Here is a 20,219-nt window from a genome sequence, read left to right as displayed (position 1 = left end):
ACAACGCGATTCCAACTAAAAAAACAACGCACGCGCAAACACATCGATTACATCGATGACAGGTAGATAAAAGAAATCTAGGAAATTTCCCTATATTCTAACAAGTGTGTTTCCTTAAGATTTGAAAGGATTGAATACTTCTTACTACGAATGAACTAAAATATTTTTCTATGCCAAGTGTTATTCGTATGTATGATAAGCTTTCTATAATAAAGGAAGTCAGAATTATCATTTTATAAAAAATCTTACCAAATTTGAGGAATCTTCGGTTTAGTTCGGTTTTTGTTTATTTTTAACGAATGCTTTGTTATCAGTGAATAAAATTTTCTTTTTCAGTAGTAAATTCTTATACCCAGCGAAGAAAACAGTATTAGTAAAATGCCATGCCTTATTCTACTTAATGAACTATTCCTAACTGCTTTCAGTTTAGGATTTTTTTACTGAAACAAGTAAATTTTCTTATTTTACACAAAAATTTAACTGAATGAAATAAAATGGCTAAACTAAATTGATGAACATTTTTTCCTTTAGTTTCGAAGACACTTTTTTCTGGGTGTGCAGTTTTCATACTTTTAATGGGTAATTTTAACTTTTTTGTTTCAAATAGGTTAAAAACAGAGTAAGAATTCATAAAATGATACAAATCATTTAAATTTTGTTGAAAAAATTCTAAATCCAATCTAAAAAAACTGTGAATTTTTGAAAATATTTAAGGTCAAACGTTTCAGACAAGCGTTAGAATCCATTAAAAATTATAAAAAAATTATAAAAATTATTTATTTGACAAAATATCACAGAATTTTCTAATTTACATTCAAAACATTTAATTCGGATCACACCTAAAGAAGTGATGCAAATTCAGTGCAACGGCTGTTGAAATGACAAGCCCATGTTAAATTCATCGCTTCTGCGTCAATTTTGCACCACTTCCGGATCCAAAAAAATATTTTCATTACATTTTTGGCGACGCTTTTTTTGCTGGGCTATGAACTTCAGTGGTGAACTTCTCTCTGCTCGATTCTATGTTAAGCTCAATAACAAGGGACCTCCTTTTTGATAGCCGAGTCGGAACGGCGCTCTACATTGCAGTGAAACCACTTAGAAAAGCTTTGAAACACTCAGAAATGTCTCCAACATCACTGAGTTGGGATAATCTACCGTTGAAAAAGGTTTGGTGTTTGGTCGAAACTGGGTTCGAACCCACGACCATGGTGGGCATGCTAACCATTGCACCACGGTGGCTCCCGTGACGCTAAATTGGTTCAGATATTTGAATCTATCGAGTCCAGGCTGTTCAACCGTGCGCTGTTCCATTCCTCCATTTTATTTATTATGTATATCCAATTTGCCTTTAGAACCATATTGTGTTAAAAGATAGTAGTTCTTAGTATAAGAATAAATACCATGTATAATAATCTTAGGCTTTCGCTAACAAATTTGATACCCATTTAGTGTTCAAAACATCAGACACATACACTGGACAAATATTAGCCAAATATGAAATATTATGCAACAAAATTAAATTACATTCAAAAAAGGTGAATTCTCTATTTCTCTAAAGCCAATTTAACTTGATTTTAGTTCATCGAATTATTATGCTTGGAAAATATTTCTTTTACTCTAATAATTTTTGCGTGGCTTAATTAAATGAACTAAAAAAGGGGAACAAGTTATACACAAATGAAGTATAAAGACTTACTAAATTCGTACTTCTCAAAAAATATTTCATTATTTCATAAAATTTGTAAATTTTACTACAAATGTCCCAATCATGATTTTCGTATGGCACTAAAGACATTCTTACAATTTTGAACTCCAATTTTTCCCTTCAAACTACAAAATTTTCTTTAACAAGTGGAAAAATTTTATTATGTCTAAAAATTTTGTTGAATTTGTCGATAAATATTTACTTATTTTTGTGATATCGGCGTGATGTCATCGTTTGTAATACAAGCTACAAATGTCTCGATAGAGAACATTTGTTGTGAACGAGCCCAGGGCTGTGGAGTCGGAGCCGGAGTCGTATACATTTTGCTCGACTCCGACTCCGGCGAAACAAAATATGAAAAATACTTTATATCTTTGTAACTAAAAAACAAGTACGGAAAGACTAATTTATACCCTGCCGACTATATTATACCCTGCACCACTTTGTAGATCTAAATTTTCGATACCATATCACATCCGTCAAATGTGTTGGGTGCTATATATAAAGGTTTGTCCCAAATACATACATTTAAATATCACTCGATCTGGACAGAATTTGATAGACTTCTACAAAATCTATAGACTCAAAATTTAAGTCGGCTAATGCACTAGGGTGAAACACAATGTCAGTAAAAAACTATGGGAAACATTTAAATCTGAAGGAATTTTAAGGAAAATTCGCAAAAGTTTATTTATGATTTATCGCTCGATATATATGTATTACAAGTTTAGGAAAATTAGAGTCATTTTTACAACTTTTCGACTAAGCAGTGGCGATTTTAAAGGGTGATTTGTTAAGAGCTTGATAACTTTAAAAAAAAAAAAACGCATAAAATTTGCAAAATCTCATCGGTTCTTTATTTGAAACGTTAGATTGGTCCATGACATTTACTTTTTGAAGATAATTTCATTTAAATGTTGACCGCGGCTGCGTCTTAGGTGGTCCATTCGGAAAGTCCAATTTTGGGCAACTTTTTCGAGCATTTCGGCCGGAATAGCCCGAATTTCTTCGGAAATGTTGTCTTCCAAAGCTGGAATAGTTGCTGGCTTATTTCTGTAGACTTTAGACTTGACGTAGCCCCACAAAAAATAGTCTAAAGGCGTCAAATCGCATGATCTTGGTGGCCAACTTACCGGTCCATTTCTTGAGATGAATTGTTCTCCGAAGTTTTCCCTCAAAATGGCCATAGAATCGCGAGCTGTGTGGCATGTAGCGCCATCTTGTTGAAACCACATGTCAACCAAGTTCAGTTCTTCCATTTTTGGCAACAAAAAGTTTGTTAGCATCGAACGATAGCGATCGCCATTCACCGTAACGTTGCGTCCAACAGCATCTTTGAAAAAATACGGTCCAATGATTCCACCAGCGTACAAACCACACCAAACAGTGCATTTTTCGGGATGCATGGGCAGTTCTTGAACGGCTTCTGGTTGCTCTTCACTCCAAATGCGGCAATTTTGCTTATTTACGTAGCCATTCAACCAGAAATGAGCCTCATCGCTGAACAAAATTTGTCGATAAAAAAGCGGATTTTCTGCCAACTTTTCTAGGGCCCATTCACTGAAAATTCGACGTTGTGGCAGATCGTTCGGCTATTCATGATGAAATGTCAAAGCATACTGAGCATCTTTCTCTTTGACACCATGTCTGAAATCCCACGTGATCTGTCAAATACTAATGCATGAAAATCCTAACCTCAAAAGAATCACCCTTTATATGGGAGCTATATCTAAATCTGAACCGATTTCAATCAAATTTGGCACACATGACTATACTACTAATTGTACTCCTAGTGCAAAATTCCAACCAAATTGGGTCAAAACTTTGGTTTCTGGGGTCATATAAGTTCATATCGGGCGAAAGATATATATGGAAGCTATATCTAAATCTGAACCGATTTCAATCAAATTTGGCACACATGACTATACTACTAATTGTACTCCTAGTGCAAAATTACAACCAAATTGGGCCAAAACTTTGGCTACTGGGGCCATATAAGTGCATATCGGGCGAAAGATATATATGGGAGCTATATCTAAATCTGAACCGATTTCTTCCAATAGGGTTCTATTCTGACCCAAATTAGGAACACGTGCCAAATTTGAAGGCGATTGGACTTATATTGCGACCTAGACTTTGATCACAAAAATGTGTTCACAGACAGACGGACGGACGGACGGACAGACGGACATGGTTATATCGACACAGGGAACCATCCTGAGCATTATTGCCAGACACCATATGTCTACCTCGTCTCCTTCTGGGTGTTACAAACATATGCACTAACTTATAATACCCTGTTCCACAGTGTGGCGCAGGGTATAATAATATTTCAACAAACTAGATTCGATTGGGGGTTTTAATCGAACAACGAAGTACTGGATTTTAGGCCATTCAAAGTGTATTTATATGGGTGAAATTTCACGGTGATATAAAAAGTAGGTTTTACTAGAATATGGGCTGAATTGATCAATTGTATAATCCATTTTTAACATATTAAACTCTCGATTTTTAACCCTATATATTTTTAACCTATATAACCCTATATATACGAGTTCGAAAATTGAGCAGGGCTGTGGAGTCGGAGTCTGAAGATTTTGCTGGAGTCAGATTCGGAGCCGGAATCGTAGAAATTTTGCTCGACTCCGACTCCGGCGAAACAAAATTTGAAAAACACTTCATATCGTTGTAACTAAAGAAATATTTCGACAAATTAGATTCTATTCGGTTTTTTAACGAACAACGAAAAACGAAGTACTGCACGCAAAGAAAAAAAACGTTTGGAAAACGTGTACCGCAAACGTTTTTCTTTTGTTAGAGTTTTTTGAATTGCTTCGAAAAGTATACACTTTTATCACCAAAAAAATTCGTTTGTTACAAAATTTTTATTTTTTCAGTAAAAAAAGTTATTTTTGAACCAACAACACAGTCCATTTCGTTTATATCAAACACTGTTCTTTTCTAAATTTAGGTCTTTAATAAGACACATTTTACAGTTCATAGTAAAAATTTAATATAGTAGAATGTAATGTTGAAATTTTTTCGGAATCTTCCGATCATATCTGGAATATATGTAAAAAAAAAAAAAAAAAACTTTGGTCGAAGCAGGGATCGAACCCACGACCCTTGGCATGCAAGTCAGACGTAGCAACCACTGCTCCACGGTGCCCAACTAAATGTATTTTTCTGTTAAATAAACTTTGTTTAATCGGCTCGTGGGCGCCGCAAGCTATGCTATATAAATATAACTTAGTTATATGGGTAATTATCTATTGATGACAATAACGGCTACATGGCTCAGTGGTTAGTGTGTTGGCTTACAAAGCGCATGGTCCGCGGTTCGATTCTCCGTCCAGGCGAAAGGTAAAAAATTTTAAAAATTTATAAAATCGTATAATTTCTTCTACATTGTTGGTATTACGGGAAAAGGTGTTAAGAATTAAAAAACCTCGTGGATGTGAGAAAGATGTGAGGGAAAATGCAATTAGCAAGAAAACAATTTTTTTTTTGTTTTTTTTTTTTTTTTTTTTTTGAGTTTGTCTTTATGAAATTGTTTTTACATCCTGGAAAAGAATAAACGTTTATCACAAAAAGTATATACTTTTCTTCCAAATACACTTCCTTACAGTGAAAAGCAAATGAGAAACGAACTTTGTTTGTCTAAAATTTCGTTTGGGAGGAAAGAATTATTTTTTTGCGTGTATATAGTATATTCAGGGTATATACTATATACTCTTGATAAAGGCATAACTATAAGGCAATATAGCAGTAGAACCTAAAGTTCTGAATTTTTGGCAGGCATGTCGAGTTTGAAGATGGGTCATACCGGACAATTTTGTGATATAGAACCTACACAGTCTTACACAAGTTTACATACCCGTGAGTTTTTAACCTTCTAACTAAACATGTTTCTTGTTGTTGTATAACCCACATTAATTTTTGTTAAAAATTGACAAATACTTTGTTTTTCACATTATTTTACAAAAATTAAATCATGTATATGCATAGTTTATAATATTTTATTATTTAAATAAAATACAAATTCTTTAATCGTATGTAAACTTTTGTGAGACTGTGTACATATAAACCCAACTTCCGATTTGTTTTAAGAAATTTTTCCCAGTCTAAAATTTTCATAAGATTCATAACATATGAAGATAAGAATTTAGAGTTATTTGAGATCCATAAATAAATGCGGAAATTTTCCAGATTTTGAAATAGCCCTACATAATTACTTGAGAAATCCCCTTATACACCCGATGTCCTTGGAAGCTGTAATTTTAAATTAAACCTCTGCCAACGTGCCATCTGAGCCGGTCTTTTGGTAGAATGTTTGTTTCATCAAAGCCTCTTAAAATTCATTACATTAAATTAATGACCTCTAATGTCCATAACTGATAGACCATTTATAGATCGATGTTTAACAATTTTACTTCTATAGAAACACTCGTAACTGTACAGCTATTGCTGTCATATGTTGTATGGTAGTAGTTATTTTAAATTCCGTCCTAATTTTTGGCAGTTTAAATCTGTTTTATATATCCGACACATTACATTTTTTAACATCTAAACTTTCTATCGATTAGCCCGACATTTTGATTTTTGTGTATCTTTTTGTTAGTGTTTCTACCCTATATAGATTTATTTTTTATTTAGATTTTACTTCTTAAACTTCTAATTATTTTAATTTTTTGTGAAATTTTGTGGTTTTATAAATATATATTCAAGAGATTATTGTTATACCCATATTTTGAAGTGGTCTCTATATAGTCTTGTGTCGTATTTTAATTGGCCTGAAATTAAAATGCAGAGTTCTTTACATCCCTAAAATGCTGAAATTTGTCGTCGAGTCGTATCAAAAATTAAAATTAAAGTTCTTTTGGACATATAAACACATATGACAAAATAGGATACTTATATCGGTCTATTTTTGGAACACTACAATTAAAATTACAATTGGAATACGGTTAAAATGAAATTTAGGTACACCACCTGGAGTCGACTCCGGAGTCGGAGTCGAGGATAATAAGAAATGCTGGAGTCGGAGTCGAGCAAAATTGACTCGACTCCACAGCTCTAAACGAGCCATTAGTTTTTTGTTTGTTTGCTATGGCATCTGTGAAAAATATTTAGTATACATCAAGTCATTGAACAGACATTATATTTTTTTACCGTGTTAAAAATGTCGAATTTTGTATCACAAAGTGATGATTTGCGCTGCAATGTTAAATGTTGCACCACACACAATTTCTGGCCGTTTAAAAGCTATGGGAAAGTTCCAAAAGTGTGGAAAATGGGTGCCACATGAAAACACGCTCATTTCATACCAGTATGCGTGGTAGTTAAGATTTTCTAAAAATAATCTAAATGTTCCAAAATTAACCAAAATGTTTCTTCCTGGTGGGTTCACTGTTTTTTCAGAATGATGTTTTCGTTGTTTTAAACATTTTTCTCACTAACTTTAGTATGCACACTTTACAATGTAAGACCCTTCATTAAAGGCGTATTTCATTTCGTTAATGTAAAGAACAGCTTTTTTGGTTTAAAAAAATAGTTATTAATTATATAATAAGCCATATTTTGCTTTTTTTTAACTAGTACAATGATTTTCAAAAATTGTTATTAATATTTTCCCGAAAACCAAACATTTTGATTCCAATCCGCCACTTGCTTACCGCCAGAAGGACAAAAAGATGGTATTGAAGTATTGAGAACTCATTTTCTACTAGAGAAATTGGGAGCCACCGTGGATTATCCCACCTCAGTAATGCTGGTGACATTTCTGAGGGTTTCAACACGCTCACAAAAAATCGCTTCTGTAACATATACTCCCAAACATATTTTGCTTCAAGCATATACACAGAAAAAAGTGAATAATTGAATCAAATACAAAAATTGTGAATTCAATTATTTTTGTATTTGATTTTCAGCTTATGACGAAAATTGTAAATCCAATTACCCAAATTGTAATTTCGTTGTAAAATTATTTTCAAATTATGGGGTATTTGTATTGAGTAGAAACATAATTGGAATTTGGCATTACATTCAAATGAGATAGTAATCACTCTAAATATATTTGTACTTGAATCATATGCTGCTTTTCAATTACGGTCGTAATTGAACTGAGTTAAATGTTTATTAAATTTTGTGCGGTAAATCAATTAAAATCGTAATTGTGTTTAATACGATGGTAATCAATTTAGTACTGTAAACCAATTACTTCTGTATTTAGTACAAGTGACAAAGTAATTGGTGTTCCCATTTCATTCAATTACTATGATATTTGATTTATGTATATAGATTATTAATTTTCCATAATTTTTTTATGAATAAATACACTGAGAAATGTTTTTTTTTTTTGGTTTTTATTAAGATTAAATTTTATTTAACAAACATATATAAGTGAAATTAATAATATAAAAGAATTCAAATTTATGTAAAATATGGAGAAAACAGCAATATGATTAAATCTATAACACTAAAAATAAAATAAAAAATCTTATAAATGATAATTTGTATAGATATGAAATGCGAATAATTCATATAAACATGTTTAGTGGCAGTTAAAGATTGAAATGGTTTCAGATATTGTATTGGTTAATGAAACAATTTAAGTTAAACAATTATAAGTCAAATGTTAAAATTTCATTTTTTATAACGGAAACTTTGGCGTATTTTTTCTTTTTAGGCATGTCATAAAAAAAGTCTTGAATGAAGTTATAAAAAGTATCTGATTCTTCGGGATATTGTAAATTAAAGACATAAAATATTTTAAATAAAATATCTACAGCATCAAGAATTGTTAAAAACGGATATTCAATTCCATCGAAATATAGAACAATGGACTTGATATTAGTTAGTTCGCCGACAATTAGCAACTTTGGTTGTATACACCGATTTTGGAGCTTTGCTAAGTTTAATTTTGCTGCTATTTCTTCCTTTGTACTTCCTATAAATGCAAAAGATTCTTGCGAGTCCAAAATACTAAATTTCTTCCTTATTTTGGACCCATTTTCATCAGAGGTTACCCTTTGTGGAGGAGGGAACACTTGATGCAAGGTCCAGAATATTGCAAATTGTTTAGATTCTGAAATCATGAGATTGTTTATTTACATAAGTATCGACTATAAAAAATACAAACCTTGATTTGAAGATGTATCCTCGTCATCGAATTTCTTAAGTAAAGTCGAGTTCGGCAATTTGGTTTTTAAAAATGCGAACAATTTAATTTCCAAAGATGTCCATGTAATTTTAATATCTTTTGCCAAAGGAAATTTTAAACTAAAATCAATATCAATCTGAAAATAAATAAAAAGTAAATATAAATTTGTTAATAATCATATTTAAACTTACTAATCGGCCACCGTTTGGTTTTGTATACTCCGGCCAAAGCTTAAGAGCTTCTAATGTAGATTTTGAAGCCATAATTTGCTTAAATCGCATCGGGGAACATTGCCTCCAATAAATATCGAGCTCTTCGGCAGTTATGGAACCAGATCGTAAATATTGAAAAGCGAATGTGCAGTCAGCGTCAATTTCTCCTAATAGGAATATAATTTAAGATATAGGATCATGAAAGCAAGTATTTTCACACAAGTAATTATTTCGTCCGAAAAGAAATTTTAGACCAACGAAGATTTTTTATAGTAGAAGTTGCTTCTGTAAAAGTAAACAACACCTTTTTGCAGCAAAAGAAATATTCGTTGGATGTAAGAATTATAATTTTGCGTGCTTAATACTAACTTAATGGGCCAACATTATCATCCGTCCTAATGTTTTCCTTGGACTTTAAAACAATTTTTTGTGCACGTTTCATATTGGAAATTTTGTTATAAATCTTCCCTCTTTTTCCTTGCTGGTAGAATTCCTAGTCAAATTAGTGGGGTTACATCTGATAAAATACAAAATTCAAACAAAGATTTACCTTTTTTTCAGAGGCAAAAATTGTGCAAATTTCATCTTCTAGTGCGGCACATTGTTGAACATTGTATTCAATTCCTTTTTCTTGCAAAAAATTTGCTATTGTATTAATAAGAAGGTATCTTTGCTCGTCGTGAAGAATTCTGTGCTCAGCGTAGTATTTAAAAATCATGCTGCCACTTTTTGTATTGTTAAGGATATCATGTACAGTGAATACTTGCTGTTTATTTAAATGCATCGGCTGCGCAACTGTGTCAACGTCTTCATAGTTTTGAGTATAATAAGAGAGGTTTCTATTTTTATTTAATGATGATTTCCATTGTTCTAATTTATGCTCAAAGAGAGCATGCTCCCCTATTGGACGGCCATCAAAAATGCGTTGTATGTGATGTTGTTGTAAAATTTTTAAGATTTCCAAATTAATTTTATTTTCTGAAATAGTAATATTGATAATAGATAATAGAATTGTGTATGGTTTTATAAAATAACAAGTACTTACCATGCAATAAAGAATATAAGTGTGCAAGGTTCCATGAGGACAATAAATTTTTCAAATCGGTGTCCAATAAATCGATATCCATATTATCCATTTTAATAGATGCTTTTGTAAAATTCTTTCAACTTTATAAATGAGCTGCCTTTTTCAGTGTAAACGACATCAACTGGTGGTCCCACTATATCATGAAGACTTAAAGCAACGTACTCATTAGAAATAACACCATATTCAAAAGCAGCATAGTGGGCATTGAATTTTGTTGAAACCTTCTTGCATATGAGACAAATTTGATTGCTATGCGTTTTAACTATGTAAGATAATTTAAAGATTGTATAATCTTCCGAAAAAGTGGACACGAAGAGTTGAGTATTAAATGTGTAACCCCATATTGATGCGCTTAGATGTATTGAAAATGATTGTAAAGGTATATGTAAGATATCACTTATAAGCTTTTCGACAACTTTGTTTATTTTTGCGGTTTTTAAAGTTAAGTCCTCATTTACTTCATGACTTAATAAATACTTTGCAAAATGCATTTGTTGCTTATGTTTGGGACATAAAATTTTTGTAAATATAATAAAATAACACTCGAAACATGTTTCAAGAGCAAAATGTTATTTTTGGACGGTGAGAAAAGGAAACTCTTCGTTCAGAGTAGTAATTGACAGTTAACACTTAACATTTAGAAAAGGACCTCAAGCTGAAATAATAAATATATAAATAAATTAAAACAAAAGGTCAAATAAATTAAGGATATACTGTGAAAACTCTCAAACTTAAACACTTCCCAAACATGGACAGGTTAGGTTGGGTGTCAGCCCGATGTATCAGTCTCACTTAGACTATTCAGTCCATTGTGATACCACACGCTCACAAAAAATCGCTTCTGTAACATATACTCCCAAACATATTTTGCTTCAAGCATATACATTTTTGGGTATTGCCCAAACATTTATATGTTTGATCACTTCCAATATATAATATGTTTGAAAGCATATTAGTCTAAACAATATATGTTTGGGTAGTCTAAGTTCCAAACATTTTGTATTTTTGCATCCAAATTCAATAATGTTGTCTTCCAAAAAACAATATGTTATTATGTGAACATATAATATGTTTGGAAGCATTTTGCACCCAAAAATATTATATGCTTAAAAAAAATTCTCCCAAACAATATTGTGCTCAAAATTTTATTTATTTATTTATATATTTACAATCATAATGAATTATCAAAATAAACAGGTAATATAGGTGCTAACAACATAGGTTTTCGACCTGAATGCTCGAAATTTTGTTTCTGCCCAATTGTATATTCCCCCACATCTTTCTCACTTCCACGAGATTTTTTAGTTCTTAGCACCTTTTTCTGTAATACAAACATTGTAGAAGAAATTATTCAATTGTATGATTTTTTATTTTATTTTAATTTTACCTTTTGCCGGACGGGGATTAGAACAGCGGACCACACAGTTTGTAAGGATCAAATAAGTAGCTGATCAATTGCCCAAGGAAAAATAAAATGTTAATTTTGTAATAACAAGCAACCATCACTTAATTCAATATCGCTCCCTGTTAAATAGCGCTCCAAGCTACTAAACACATATATGTTTATAGGCTATTTCTAAATTAATATATGTTTGCATCCAATCATATTATATTTAAAAACATTTTATGTCCCAAACATAATATGTTCTAACATATTAACATATATGTCCCAAACATGTTATGCTAGTTTATGAACATTATATGCTTGCACTCAAAAATATTGTGTTTAAAAATTTGTTTTCCAAACATATAATGTTTATAGCAAAACATATGAAAAACAGTCTTTTTCATCCGTGAAAGCTTCTCTAAGTGGTTTCACTGCAATGTGGAACGCCGTTCGGACTCGGCTATAAAAAGGAGGTCCCTTGTCATTGAGCTTAACAGGGAATCGGGCAGCTCTCAATAATAAGAGAGAAGTTCACCAATGTGTTATCACAATGGACTGAATAGTCTAAGTGAACCTGAAATATCGGGCTGCCACCTAACCTAACCTAGTAACGAGTAATTAAAAAAAAAATACTCAGTAAGTATTTGTAATCAAATACTCCTTACTTTCCCAACATTACTCTGATAATGAATCTTTGGATTAAAGATCAATAGGCTTGAAATATAGTCCAAGACTCATCCTTGATTTAAAGTTTTTGATTTTTTTTAATAAGAAAACTAGTTTATACCTTTTTATTTACAAACACGCTAATCACAATCACAGTTTTAATTGGGCATAAAAAATACTTTATTAAAAACATTAGCAAATGTCAATTAATTTTTTTATTTTTGCAAATCTAAATTAAATTTTTAATTAAACACGTAACTATTTGCAATTACTTTCTTTACTGTCTTAGTGTTTTTAGTTTGATTAAAAAATTGATTGTTTGGAATTACTCACTTTTTAATCGGACTTAGTCTTCCGAGTGTTTTTATACCCTCCACCATAGGATTCCGTTTGTAACACATCCAAATATTGCACTAAGACCCCATAAAGTATATATATTCTGGGTCGTGGTGAAATTCTGAGTCGATCTGAGCATGTCCGTCCGTCCGTCTGTTGAAATCACGCAAACTTCCGAACGAAACTAGCTATCGACTTGAAACTTGGCACAAGTAGTTGTTATTGCTGTAGGTCGGATGGTATTGCAAATGGGCCATATCGGTCCACTTTTACGTATAGCCCCCATATAAACGGACCCCCAAATTTGACTTGCCGATACTCTAATAGAAGCAAATTTCATCCGATCCGGCTGAAATTTGGTACATGGTGTTGGTATATGGTCTCTAACAACTATGGAAAAATTGGACCACATCGGTCAATAATTATATATAGCCCCCATATAAACCGATCCCCCGATTTGGCTTGCGGAGCCTCTAAGAGAAGCAAATTTCATCCGATCCGGCTGAAATTTGGTACATGGTGTTGGTATATGGTCTCTAACAACTATGCAGAAATTGGTCCACATCGGTCAATAATTAAATATAGCCCCCATATAAACCGATCCCCCGATTTGGCTTGCGGACCCTCTAAGAGAAGCGAATTTCATCCGATCGGTCCATAATTATACTCGTATATAGCCCCCATATAAACCGATCACCAGATTTCATCTCCGGAGCCTCTTGGAAGAACAAAATTCATCTGATTCAGTTAAAATTTGGTACGTGGTGTTAATATATGGCCTCAAACACTAATGCAAAAATTGGTCGAAATCGGTCCAAAAATATATGTAGCCCCCGATCTGGTTGAAATTTGGTACGTGGTGGTAGTATATGATATTTAACAACCATGCCAAAAGTGGTCCATATCAGTCCATAATCATATATAGTCCCCATATAAACCTATCCCGAGATTTGGTTTTGGAGCCACTTGGAGGAGCAAATTTCATCCGAGTCAGTTGAAATTTGGTACATTGTGCTGGTATATGGCCGTTAACAACCATGCCTAACTAGGTCCATATCTGTCTATAAATAGTTATATATAGCCCTCAGATAAATCGATCCCCAAGTACACAAAAATTGGTCCATATCAAGTTCATAATTGTATATAGCCCATATATAAGCGACCCTCATATTTCAATTCTGGCTCTCTACTTATCATGCAAAAGTCCATATCGATTTGTAATTATTTGTAGACTTACCTATACATACCTTTTTTGACTAATATATACCACATACACCCTCAAAAAAATCGCTTCTTTAACATATGTTCCAAACATATTTTGCAGGAAGCACATATATTATTGGATATTGCCGAAACATTAATATGTTTGTTTTATGTGAACATATTATATGTTTGGAAGCATTTTGAGCCCAAAAATATTATATGCTTGGAAGAATTTTTCCCAAAGACGATTGTTCTCATTGCCTAACATACCCGTAATTTTCACTTCCACGAAATATTTTAGTTCTTGGCCCCTTTTTTTGTAATACAAATAATGTTGAAGAAGTTATTCACTTTTATAAATTTTTTAAATTTTACCTTTCGCCTGCACGGAGAATCGAACCGAGTACCATATAGTTTGTAAGCCAACACACTATCCACTGGGCTACGTAGCTGTTATGGTCACCAGCAGATAATTATCGTTATAAGTTACATTTATATAGCATAGTTTGCAGCGCCCACGAGCCCATGCAAACATAACATTATTTAACAGAAACATACATTTGGTTGCCACGTGGAGCAGTGGTTAGCATGTCTGCCTTGCATGCAAAGGGTCGTGGGTTCAATCCCTGCTCCGACCGAAAACTTTTTTTTTTTTTAAATTTGCACATTTATATTTATACTATATTAAATTTTTATAATGAAACTTCGATTTCATTCAAATTTTTGGCCTTATCATAAAACAGTTTTCCGAAACAACATACCAGCGGTTTCACAGAAATTGTTCTCTTTTGATTCTTTCGCTGTGTTATGTTGATATCTTTCGTCAACTCTCCCGGTTTCCATCTCTATTTCTTTCTCTATACTCTCTCTGTCGCTTTGGATAAAATATCACAACATATGTATGTTTAGTCGAAATTTGTAAATTTATATATGTTTGCATTCACACATATGATTTTTATGAAACATTTATGCCCCAAACATAATATATTCCAACATATTAACATAGATGTCCCAAACATTTAGTGTTAGTTTAGGAACATTACATGTTTGCACTTAAATATATTGTGTTTTAAAATTGTGCCCGAAACACACTTTGTTTATATCGGAACATATGAAAAACATATTTTTCTAAGAGTGTATGGACTAACTAACAATTTAGAAAACGATGCTATGAGGTTTTAAGATACCATAACCCAATTAATTCGATTGTGGATGACAGTCTTTCGTAGAAGTTTCTACGCAATCCATGGTGGAGGGTACATAAGATTCGGCCTGGCCGAACTTACGGCCGTATATACTTGTTTTTTATTTCAATCGTTGATTTTATGTTTATTTCTTGATTAATTTATTAACGCTAATTCCCGAAAGAAACCACTTATACTTGGCAAAAGTAGTTGCTATTGATGTTGGCCGGATGGTATATCAAATGGGCCATATCGGATCACTCTTAAGTATAGCCCCCGTATAAACCGACACCCAGATTTCGCTGTCGGTGACACCTGAAGTAGCAAAGTTCATCCGAGATGGTTGAATTTAGTATATGCCCTCTAACAAACATGCAAAATTGGTCCATATCGGCCCATAATTATATATTTATAAAGCTCTTTCATAAACCGAACCCCGCCATATTTAACTTCGGAATCCTCATGACGGAAAAAATACTAACGGATCCGGTTGAAGTTTGGCCCTCTATTTATCATTTGAAAATTGGTTTGCAGGTCAAAACATCATTACAAATTACAGGCAAATCCAATTAAAATTGTGGTCCAAGTCGGGAGTAACACAATTTAGAGTAACAAATTTCATCTGAGACGGTTGAAATTTCGTACGTGATGTTAGTATATGCTCTCTAACAAACATGCAAAATTGGTTTGTATTGACACATAATTATACATATATTTCTTATATATACCGAACTCCGCAAGATTTAACTTCGGAATCCCCATGAAGGAAATAAAATTGTGGTCCAAGCCGGAAGATTGGCTTATACAATCCAAACCATTTGAACCATCCATGCCACTAAAGCCAATTTAACTCTATTTTAATGAAATTTAATAATGAAATTATGTACGACCCTATTATTTTTAATTGTTTATTCTTAGATCTGCGCCAAAACGGGCTTTCATGGTCTCTGAATATGCAAGTAAAAGACTTTATTTCACATTTATATCCGACGTTTCGTTGGTGATTTCCAACCTCTTCTGGGTTGAATTATTATTGAAATCTGACAAGCGAAAAATTATGTTTTCAGAGAGAATGAAAATACAAGAGAACGAAACTGTGAAGCGAAACTACGTCAGTAGGTGGCAGTCACGAGGAAAATTTCTCTAATATCATGCAGTTTTTGTCTGCGCTTCTCTCAAATATCATACAGTTTGCGTCTGCGTCACTTTTCGCCCTCTTGTATTTCCTCCTCTCTGATATTTTAGTTAAAATGTCTCCAATATGAGAAAGTTTCCTTGACTCTATCAGTTTTTTGTGTACGTTAGTTAAATAAACGAAAAAAGGGGGAAAAACTATACACAACTGTTGACTAATGATTTACTACATCGTGTATTCCACAAAATAGTTGAGAATTTCTTAAAATTGGGAAATTTTACCACAAATGACATTTTTGCAAATTGGACCTTTTCTTCTTCAAACTCCGAAATTTTCTTTAATAACCGAAAACAATGTAATACATTTTCTTGAATTTGTCTAAAAATATTTACTTATTTTTGCTATATCGGCGTTTCCAATACAGCTTAATTAAATTTTTCAAAAATGTACCCACATACACTATTTTTGTTTGTTTTTTTTTTAATGTTTTTTAGTGCATTACAGGGATCAATATGCACCAAATTTAATTTAGCCTCTGCAGGGACGTAAACTGAGTCTAGATTTCTGGATTTCAAGAAATCGAATAAAAGTAGCGGTATATATACAGTATCAGAGAAAACATTTGCAACTATCATAAGCTTTTCAACATTTTGCCAATATTACAATATTGCGAGATTTTAATTTATTTATATTTTGCACCCTCTAACTAATATATCAGAAAAAAAGTTCTATAAATAACATTTTGCAAATGTTTTGTCCGATACTATATATAGATGCTTAAAAATTCAGATAGGGGATCGAAGCTACCTCAAAACCTAGACCGATATAGCCCATCGTCGTTTCAGGGTGATAGCTTCGTTTTTGTATGTTGTGATTACAGTAGACAGGCAAACTTATTGTACCTCCATTCCATTGTGTCGATATAAGAATCCACTAAACAATGTTATTTGTTGTGGTAGCTTTATTATGATATTAAACAGTTTACGAAAATCGGTTAATTTGTTTATGTCGCTGTGTGTATCGTATAAATATTTGCTGCACTGATATTGATTTATGTTTAAAGTTGAAAAATGTTTTATATTTAAATTTGTTGCAACCTCTTAAGCTTGTTCGAATACACTTGAGCTTAGCATATTTGTATGTGTACGTATGTGCATGTTTATGTGTGTGTATAAATATTCAATGAAGAATATAAAATATTCAAGGCAAACATATTGAACGCCAGTGAAGAAGCAGTTGGAGGCCAAGTTTTCATCAAACTCACAGGAAGTCGTTTGTTGTTGCTGCTAGGATTACCTGAACACTACACACACACACACACATACACACTACACATGTGGATGCGCAACGGGCCCCATCACGGCTTCATCAAATCTCCATTAATAAAATACATAAATCATAAACTGAAGTGCACTCTCGCACTTTTATTCACTCGTCCACCCCATCCCCCTTTAACACTTTTATAAGTTCGACAATCAAATGTGGGTGTGTAATAGGCGGAACGCCATAGTGTTTGCCAAAACACCCCGACGAACATTCAAAACGGAAAATTAAGTGTTAACCGTATTTATGCATTGAAAACAAGCTGTTAGGGTATTGGTGCGTTAGAGGCACACATTCTAACATCTATATTCTCAAGGGGGAATAACTTTTTATGATAAATCGTTATGACTTTATTTAATTTTTTTTTACTCATTTGACTTCTTTTTCTTCTGCGTCTTCCTCCGTATAGAATGCTTTGGCTGGAGAGATAAATCGGTTGTGTAAGAGTAGGGTCTTAATTTACTAGAATGTTTTCACCTAATAAACATCAAGGCATGGTCGCGGTGCTTAAATGTTTCACTATCGAGCGTTTGCGTTTAGTTTCTAATATGGTGAAGTAATTAGGGGTAATTTTTTTGTTCATGGTGTGGTGTGTAATTACGTATGCGATAATTATTCCTAGTTGAGATGAGAGCGTGATTTACGTATCCTGTGAAAACATATGTAAAATGAAATGTGTTTTTCATGGAAAAAGTAAAACTGGTGATAATATAACTGAAGTCAATAAGCCTGTAAACTTTACAAATACGACTATCACTCAGATTGACCGGATCCTCTATGTAGAATATAGAGGTTCGTAAATTAGCACACAATGTTTGGGAGACATATGTTAATATGTGTGAATATATTATGTTGGGGCATCAAGAAATTTTGAGTAAACCTATACATATATGTTGCGATATCTTATTCGGAAACTGAGAGAGTATAGATACAGAAATGGAGACGGAATCCGAGAGAGTTGACGAAACATATTAACTTAACACAGCTACACCCTCAATGAAATCGCCTGTGTAACATATACACCCAAACATATTCTGCTTCAAGCATATAACATAACATATATTGTTTTCTTCGCTGGGTATAAGAATTTACTACTGAAAAAGAAAATTTTATTCACTGATAACAAAGCATTCGTAAATATAAACAAAAACCGAACTAAACCCAAGTTTCCTCAAATTTAGTAAAATTTCCTGTAAGATGATAATTCTGACATCCTTTATTATAAAGGGTGATTCTTTTGAGGTTAGGATTTTCATGCATTAGTATTTGACAGATCACGTGGGATTTCAGACATGGTGTCAAAGAGAAAGATGCTCAGTATGCTTTGACATTTCATCATGAATAGACTTACGATCTGCCACAACGTCGAATTTTCAGTGAATGGGCCCTAGAAAAGTTGGCAGAAAATCCGCTTTTTTATCGACAAATTTTGTTCAGCGATGAGGCTCATTTCTGGTTGAATGGCTACGTAAATAAGCAAAATTGCCGCATTTGGAGTGAAGAGCAACCAGAAGCCGTTCAAGAACTGCCCATGCATCCCGAAAAATGCACTGTTTGGTGTGGTTTGTACGCTGGTGGAATCATTGGACCGTATTTTTTCAAAGATGCTGTTGGACGCAACGTTACGGTGAATGGCGATCGCTATCGTTCGATGCTAACAAACTTTTTGTTGCCAAAAATGGAAGAACTGAACTTGGTTGACATGTGGTTTCAACAAGATGGCGCTACATGCCACACAGCTCGCGATTCTATGGCCATTTTGAGGGAAAACTTCGGAGAACAATTCATCTCAAGAAATGGACCGGTAAGTTGGCCAACAAGATCATGCGATTTGACGCCTTTAGACTATTTTTTGTGGGGCTACGTCAAGTCTAAAGTCTACAGAAATAAGCCAGCAACTATTCCAGCTTTGGAAGACAACATTTCCGAAGAAATTCGGGCTATTCCGGCCGAAATGCTCGAAAAAGTTGCCCAAAATTGGACTTTCCGAATGGACCACCTAAGACGCAGCCGCGGTCAACATTTAAATGAAATTATCTTCAAAAAGTAAATGTCATGGACCAATCTAACGTTTCAAATAAAGAACCGATGAGATTTTGCAAATTTTATGCGTTTTTTTAAAAAAAAAAGTTATCAAGCTCTTAACAAATCACCCTTTATATGGTCTCTAATGACCATTGATCTCTATTCAACCGTCGAACGGAACGGACGTGTTTTTCAACGGATAAACTCATCGTAATAGGTATCTACTAAGAATTTCAGGTGTGGTGGGATCAGGGATCCGGAGCGGAGCGTGGAGCGGAGCGGAGCAAGCCCTTTTTTTGCCGGAGCGGGAGCGGAGCGGGAGCGGTATTTTTAAAATCCGGAGCGGAGCGGGAGCGGAGCGGTTTCCAAATGAAAAACCGCTCCGCTCCGAATAAAATATTACTTGAATGAAATGTGTAACTTTGAAATTACACTGTGTAGGTAATTTCAAATTTAGCTAGTACTTAGCGTAGTGTGAGTAAACGTTTAAAATGTACGATATGTATTTTTGTACGTACGTACATTGGGGAAAACACAACGTGTTTTTTAGTAATTGTTTTCAAAAACGGCAAATGTCAAAATATATATCTAGTATGTGTTGTAAAAGTAACAACAGTACTTTCGATCAATTTCATCCCGTATTACTACAAAGATGTTTGTAATGAACGTCAAATAAATGCAATTAAACGATCTTATTTATATTTAATTTTTTAGTTTTCTACACTGAAAAAAATATTGTCGTGAAGTCAAAGATTCCATGTCCTTAGAATAAGAATGCAAATTTTGCTTAA

General features: G+C 33.3%; 2 protein-coding genes across 2 annotated transcripts; both read right to left on the bottom strand.

Annotated features, from left to right (window-relative positions):
• Positions 1-8,276: 8,276 nt before the first annotated feature.
• On the bottom strand, positions 8,277-9,569 carry LOC142240498 (uncharacterized). The gene is made up of 4 exons (XM_075312197.1): positions 9,452-9,569; positions 9,062-9,249; positions 8,850-9,006; positions 8,277-8,795 (listed from the first exon to the last, which is right to left on the bottom strand). The coding sequence occupies exons 1-4, from the start codon at positions 9,522-9,524 to the stop codon at positions 8,332-8,334; spliced, it is 882 nt and encodes a 293-aa protein (XP_075168312.1). The 5' UTR covers positions 9,525-9,569; the 3' UTR covers positions 8,277-8,331.
• Positions 9,570-9,593: 24 nt separating this feature from the next.
• Positions 9,594-10,335, bottom strand: LOC142239880 (uncharacterized). The gene is made up of 2 exons (XM_075311626.1): positions 10,128-10,335; positions 9,594-10,060 (listed from the first exon to the last, which is right to left on the bottom strand). Exons 1-2 carry the CDS (start codon positions 10,216-10,218, stop codon positions 9,594-9,596), a joined length of 558 nt encoding a protein of 185 aa, XP_075167741.1. The 5' UTR covers positions 10,219-10,335.
• Positions 10,336-20,219: the final 9,884 nt, after the last annotated feature.

This window comes from Haematobia irritans, chromosome 5, assembly GCF_050003625.1.
Source record: "Haematobia irritans isolate KBUSLIRL chromosome 5, ASM5000362v1, whole genome shotgun sequence".
Lineage (NCBI taxonomy): Eukaryota > Metazoa > Arthropoda > Insecta > Diptera > Muscidae > Haematobia > Haematobia irritans.
Note: the sequence above shows the minus strand (reverse complement) of the source record. Positions and strands in the feature narration are given on the sequence as shown.